The following is a 7,337-nucleotide window of genomic DNA, read 5'->3' on the forward strand; positions in this document are numbered from 1 at the left end:
TATATATGTATATATATATATATATGTATATATGAACTCAGGTGAACACTCTGGGTTTACTCTTCAACATATCTCTGATATATTTTCTATTTATACTTTGTACCATCTCGATGTGTTGCAATACAGCATCGCATATGGCACTTCACGCCCCCATAATTCTCTCAGAGGAAGTGACTTCCACATTGAAGCATGTAAAAATCAAACACTTCCTTGCAGACAGCATCACACACTTGCGAAACCCACAGACACCAGCCAATCGCTTCCGTGCAAAAGCAACCTACTTGTTTCTCCAGATTACAGCAACGTCTGCAACAACCGTGCCCTCCTCCTCACCAAGAGTGCTGTCGAAACACACACACACACACACACACACACACACACACACACACACACATAAAGATAATCAGACACGCCTGTGCTTCCCTCCTGCTGTGATGAATGACGTTTGGAGACAGTGGATCAGAGCACCCCCTGCTAGGCTTAATTAGTCATTGTCACAAATCAATTAGGGAGAGGGGGATGTTCGATGTCTTCATCTCTCAGCGCTCATTTGGCGCCACTGGCCTGACGTCCTCTCGCTGAGACGTCAGTACAAGGTAAACCCAGCAAAACTCATTTTAGCAACTTATGTTTTGCAGAATTGAGCTATGCAGTGTTTTAGGGCTGACATACATCCTAATTATGTTCGTATTTTTTCATTATTCCTTGCGCTTGTTTTTGGCTGGGATTGTTGTCTTTCCTGCCTTTTTACTATATCAATGTTTTAGTAAATGTGTTGTGTTTTTGGGACCAGACTTTGTTTTGTAGGAGAAGTTTTTTTTAGATTTCTTACTTCTTATACATGTTCTGGAACAAATTATCTGGACTCTTTGGATAAAAGTTGCCATCTTTGGGTGATGTGATCACTGAGCTGTTAATCTGATTTCAGCTTTCAGCCCTGGCAAAAAAATTGTTTGCCTCTACTTGATGGGCAGCTTGGCAGCATCCCATCAAACTGTATTTCTTAGCCGCATGTCCAGTTAACGTCGTCACAGATGGCTCCTTTCTGCTTGAAGGGCTGAGACGACCTCAGTCTACTCGGACATAGCATCGCTGGCTGCGGCCTCAGAGGACTTCTCCTCTGGTGCGAATAAGACTTTGAACCATCGAAGCATTCCTCAGAGCTCTGTCTCCAATAAGCTGTGGCTCCACAGCTGTCAGCCAAGAATGTGGACACTTTTCCACACCTTTCCTTCCCAGTGCCACTGCCTCAGCACCAAGCCGCTGGAGAAAGAACCTTTCAGAGTTAGTTTTCACCAGGAAACATAAGCTGGTTTTCGCTTCTCTGTGTCTTCCTCATTGCTGTCAATGGGACGTTCCAGCTGCTGTTCATGAAATCTTAGAGATAGCAAATCAATTTTCTTATCCATGATGTCTATGACCGTTGATATGGGGCTTTGCAGAAGGGTTTTCTCAGCAGGCTGATGCCCTTGGCTAACCAGTCTGGAGGACTGTAGCTGATCTGATCTGATCTGAAATTGTAGCCCTACTTTTTCACGACTGTGTGGCGGTCTGGACTCAAGTCTGTCAATCAGGCCTCCCTGGGAAGGGCCTTAGTTGACTGATGGTAAACTGTTGGTACAAAAAAAAAATCCTTTGTGTCTTATCTCCTTTTGTCATTTTGCACACTTTTATATTTTCTTTTACATAGCATTTTCTGTTACATTACAACCTTTTGAAATCATTTTCTCTTATGTTTGCTGTTCTTTACAGATTCTGGTCTAAGCAGTCCTCAGAGTGAAGCAGATTTTGACTATGAAAGTTAGTCTCTATGCTTTTAGCATTTGCGTACCAGCTTTTCTTATCTTTTTTGTTTTAAGCTCGCTTGCCTTCATTTACAAATACATACAGTAATTTGCATTTGTTTGTTTTTTCACATTATGCAGCAAAATTTCAGCACTAATTAATGTGATGTTGGTTACTACTGGTGTACTGGGCTGTTTTTTTTCCTTTCCTTAATTGAATGTCAGTCACGATATTCACTTGGGCTGTTGGCTGTGCATTAATCCACCATGCATAAATAACCTGTGCGATCACTTCTGCTGATGTAGAGACGGTTGAGAGGTGGTTTTTTTTACAGGAGTACAATCTCTGTTATCCCTCTTTCTCTGCCTCCCCTTCCTCACCTCCATGTTGTTGTTCTCCCTTCTTCCTCCTCCTCCTTCACCACCACTGCTCCATTTCCATTCTGAAGTAACAGGGTCTTTTCTGTGCTCAGAGATAACAAGCAGAATTAATTAAAGCGGTGGCAAACAATGGCTCGACATTTGATCACCCCCTCTCGCTGCTCACTGCAAAAGGATCATCCGGGAGAAAAAGCAAGAGTTTCTGATTTACCGCTTCCCCATTTTTCCCCATTTATTTTCTCTGCTTACCCACAGTCAGATTTCTTCCCTTTTATATGGAAATACGCAACATCATAAATAGGCTTTCCGAGAGAGACTGTTTTGGCTTATCAAAAAGAATCATTACATTTCTCAGGCGCATCGACTGCGGATCGGGATATTGGATATGTGTAATTAGACACTAGTTTATTTATCTGTGTTCATTGATCACGCTGGTTATTGCTGTGAAAAAATGGAAGAGTCTGTCCATGGATAGTAAAAAGCCATGGTGAGGGGGGGTTGTGTTTAAGAGAAGGGTGAGCTTTGGAGCGGGGGGGGTAGGGAATAACAACAATTTTGTCCTTGACTGACTGCTTGAGTACAGGTCACGCCAAAGCCTAGTTTTGAAAGTGAGTCTTTTCTCGGATAAACACTGCAGTATGTAAATGACAAAAAGAATAAGAGAACAAAGCGGATGCGACCGACTCATTTGTCTTGAGAACACAACACATGGGTGAGGCTGGAAAAGAACACAGAGAGAGAGAAATGGTTGCACAAACAGAATGGTTTAGCTCTGAGGTGAAAACATGACAACTTATAGGGATGTACAGCGTTACGTTGGCAAAAGGCAACGTGGAATAAAAAGTAAAATAATGGAGTTAAGACTTTTGCAGTTATAAGGATTCAAATCGTTTTCATACAAGTTTTCTTAAACATACTACCAACGTTTTAGGGAATAAACAAGCCCTAGTATGTAAAATCTTCAGCCTTTGGCCAACTGTACCAGGCACTTATACGTGCAGACAGTAATGCACAGGCAGGCAGTAAACACCACCTGAAATGAATTGATGGAGGTTGAGCATATCAGTAACTCACGCACACTCACAAATACACATAGAGACACACAGAGTAAACTACAAAACCACACACACAAATATTCTTTGATCTCCTCTCAAACAACCCACTCTTGTTCTCTCAAGGAGAAGTGAGGGCCCCTCATTTGCATACGCATTTACTTATTCCGCTCATAATGTCTGATGCCTTTTCCCTTTGAATTTGAGGCGAGTAAACTGACAACTAAATTTAATTTGCAATATTTCCTCTTTTTCTCGATGCTGATCTCAATGAGCTCCCGCACCAGAAGTGATTAATAACTCTGTCTCATTCTCAAGTGATGCCACCGCAATCTGCATGCTTCGTCAGCTCATTGAGCAACTCAAGTAATAAATAAACACGCGGTTCTGTCCGAATGCATTCGTATAATTTGAGTTTCTCCTATTACCTCACAAGGTTGTGTTTCAGTTTATTTGAAGATATTGAAAAGAAAAAGAAATTCAACACAGGCTTTAAGAAAAAAATAAAAAATAGAAGAAAACTATTAATTCAGTAAACATTTAAATGATGATGATCATTAAGAAGTGCATGGGTGTTTGTCAAGTAGGCTGTTAATGCAGTGTGTCCATTCATTTTCGGAAGGATGTCACGGCATCCAGTGTCATCTCCATTTGTCTCATATATGCATTGTAATCTGTGTTAATCTTCATGTAATTGATGCTGCTGCATTGTTCTCTCAGTGTAAAATAAATTACCATTACTAATGAAGACTGTCAGCGCAGAGAGAGTTGGGCTCCCTCTCTTACGCGTAACAAAAGCAGCCAAAACATCAGTGACCCCCTTGACATTGGGGGGGGGGGATAGTAAGCATTGTGAGAAAAGGGAAATTAAGGATGGTTAATGTGATTATGCCGATTTGCACGCCTAATTAAGCCTTTGTAACTTTTCTGTGTGAAGAGCTTTCAACATGTTGTCGACTTTTGACCTCGTCACTCTGCAGGACGAGAGACCTCTCACTAAAAATGTGAAAGCATTAAATGCATGCAGGGACAGAGCCACAATCTATGGCTGCTCCATATTCCATTACATGGCCTCAGCATTATGCTCCTAAATGGATCAGTGACTGGAGTGCACAGCAGTGCTGATAATATTGTAGCATCAGCGACACAATATTCAGTGGACATTGAAGCGAGCCAAAAAAAAGAAAAAAACTCAACGATTTTCCCACCCAATTGAAAAGCTAGTTCTTTCTGGGAATTGCTTGGGTTAAATGTCAAAAGGATCTGGAAGGAGAACGTAGTGGGCATGCAACTGTGAGTGCTTTTTTGTGATTTCGGGAAGTAAGGGGTGTTCATCTTAGAGCCAATGTTCACTTTTTTCTTTTTTTTTGGGGGGGGGGGGGACCGGCAGATGAAGGAAATAGTAGAAACAGCAGCTTGCTTGCTTTGCACCGGCTGGCTGGAATGGAGCAGCTCACTGTGTCACTCAACATCACTCACACTCCTAAACCTCCTTATCCCCCCCTCCCACCTCCCTCCCCATGAGCCCCCAGGTCAGGGCTCCGTTCTTGAACAAGCGCCTTTTTATAGAGGCAACAGTCAAAAATTCACCAAACAACACAGCACAACGAGAGCCTTACAGGATGAGGATACAGTAGTACAGTATCCCTCTGGGATATGTTAGGTCTGATCCACGTTAACACTGTTTAAGAGCTTCTCTCTCATCTTTCTTTTTAATTGAAGATTGTGTTGAAAGTAATAAAGTTTAAATGTTGAAAATAATAATATATAGTATTCACATAGCAATAATGAGAAATTACTTGAATTTGTTGGATTTAAGTAAAACCATATTTCCATAACAACGTTGTTTTTTCCACCAACCAGTTATCCAGTATTCAATTCTTCTTACTCTTAATTATCTCCAATGAGTGAAAGGGAATTTGTCAACACAAAGACTAAAAAAAGGCTGTTGTGTTTCTTGTCTGTGATCTCACCATCAAAAACTTTTCCATCTCGTGTCATTTTTAACTCATTTCCAAAGCTATTAAAGAAGATTGATGTCTTCGGATGTTTTTCTCAGGCTACACTCAGAAACATTGGTCGTATCGGTCCTCCTATCCATCAGCATCATGACCATTGTGGGGATAAATACACTTTGGTCTGTGGGTGTATACGAGCTGCTTCTTTAGAAAATAATCAGCCCTGCTCGACAGACCCAGCTGTTTTTGAGCTCTGGCCTGGTCTGATCAAGTGCTTGTAACATCACCAGTCTGTACGTGTTCGCTGTGTGTGACATTCACCATGTTCTGCACAAGCTTCCCCACCACTAAAACCCAACTTCCATTGTTATGTAAGCAACACATTCTCACCCAAAAATCAGGAGTTGTGTGATTTTTGAGTTTTGAACTTGTGTGTCCTCTCTGCTGTACTAACGCACTTTCCATCCTCTCTTCCCCTGTGTGGAAATTCTCTCTCAATTTTTTGACAATCAGGTATGATGACTCATCCTCCCATCCCCATATCAGAGCTGGCTGAACACACAGAGCTTCTCAAGGCCAACGACAACCTCAAGCTCTCCCAGGAATATGAGGTTAGTGGGCCAAAAGGTTCAAATGTCAAAGTTTCTTCAGAATATTGAATCCTGTCTGATTGTGTTTTCATTGGAAGGGGACACAAGAGTCCCTCAGGGAAATGTCTTTCTCTTTCTTTCTTTCTTCGCGTGTCGACAATGCTCCAGCTGGTGGTGCTTGAGCAATTACAAAACATCAGTTATTCTTAGCCACGTATTTCTTCAGATATATTTGCAGCCTCTACATGGCAAAACAAGACAATTGGCATTTTTGTATACAATATCCCTCGGCGGGTTGTTGCAACTCCTGAGCTGCTGAATGCAACTCCTCAAATTCTTTGCTGAGTAAAAGAATCATACGACTCTAATGCGCCCAGTCCTACATCAGGAAACAGGAAAACAAGAAGCGGAATCTTACTGTTGCAAAATGAAACATGGCCTTTTGTGACATCTAAGATGTGTGTTGGGTAGGTGCATTCAACTGAGAAAGATAGAAACATTGAGAAGTTGGGGACTTGAGGGAACCTATTTGAAAAAAAGACCAGAAATTACAGTCATAAACATTTACTTAAGAAAATGTAATTAAGGTAATGGCTCTATAAGGGGATAAATCAGTGATTTGACATCCGTCACACACACACACACCAGTGAACTAAGCAAAGATGATCTTTCTTCCAAAATAGAGACATAGACTGGTGTACGCACAACTCAACTAATGTGTTTTTGGGGGAAAAGCACAGTGGCAGTCAGGCTTTAACATAGTCCGTTTATATGTGTGTGTGTGTGTGTGTGTAGAGCGGGTAGCCGAGCTGTCTGAGCTCTGAGACCGTTGCGGTTATAAATGACACTAGAGTTGATTAGAAATCAGGAGTGCTGAATCAGCTCTCGTTTGCATACAAGCAATATCCCCTCCTCGCCATTCCTAAATCACTGTGCCTGTCGCCTTGCTGCACGCCAAGCTAAGGTAGGAAGCAGGTACACCAGCATAGATTGCTGTCATCATGCCTGCCGGGGGATGTGGGTGGATAATGACTTCTCATAGCCAACCAGTATTTCTTGGGTATCTATTATTCATAAATCCACACCCGGGCTATGTACCAAGTGGACATGCTTGTTCCATTCGGGGGGGAAGAGAGACGAGAGACGTGATGCCAAAGTTGACGCGTTGGTACAACTACAACTTCTAATTACTTGGCTTTGAGAGAACATTAAACCCCCCCCCTTCTCCGTTCGTCTTTTCTCCCACTCTGTCTTTTTCGCTCTCTCCGTCCCCTTGCCCCTTCACCAAACCACCCCCCAGGAAAAATAAATGACCAAATTAAATAGAGAAGTGTAATTTTAATTTTGTTATTTTCTTGATGAATGGCTGCTCGTCCCGGCACCCTGGCTTGCCAAGCACAGCTCTACGGGGCTTTGACTGATTGGTTTTTAGCCGGGCGGGATGTGAGGGAGGAGGAAAAATGGAGCGAAGAGGGTAGAGAGATGAGGTGGGGAGGCTTGGTTAATGATGAGGATTCAGTGAGGGGAGAGAGAGAGAGAGAGAGAGAGAGAGAGAGAGAGAGAGAGAGAGAG

The 7,337-nt window shown here is 42.3% G+C and overlaps 1 protein-coding gene across 17 annotated transcripts in view; it reads left to right on the forward strand.

Annotated features, from left to right (window-relative positions):
- Positions 1-7,337, forward strand: part of ptprsa (protein tyrosine phosphatase receptor type Sa) — a 178,756-nt gene that overhangs the window by 145,380 nt on the left and 26,039 nt on the right. For 11 of the 17 annotated variants that reach the window (XM_031859728.1, XM_031859727.1, XM_031859731.1 and 8 more), the window contains 2 exons: positions 1,753-1,800; positions 5,689-5,786. In XM_031859728.1, the coding sequence (XP_031715588.1) occupies positions 1,753-1,800; positions 5,689-5,786 (146 nt within the window). The remainder of the gene's footprint in view (positions 1-1,752; positions 1,801-5,688; positions 5,787-7,337) is intronic. The other 6 variants (XM_031859735.1, XM_031859736.1, XM_031859743.1 and 3 more) reach the window with 1 other exon arrangement.

This window comes from Anarrhichthys ocellatus, unplaced genomic scaffold, assembly GCF_004355925.1.
Source record: "Anarrhichthys ocellatus isolate YVR2014 unplaced genomic scaffold, GSC_Weel_1.0 scaffold22, whole genome shotgun sequence".
Lineage (NCBI taxonomy): Eukaryota > Metazoa > Chordata > Actinopteri > Perciformes > Anarhichadidae > Anarrhichthys > Anarrhichthys ocellatus.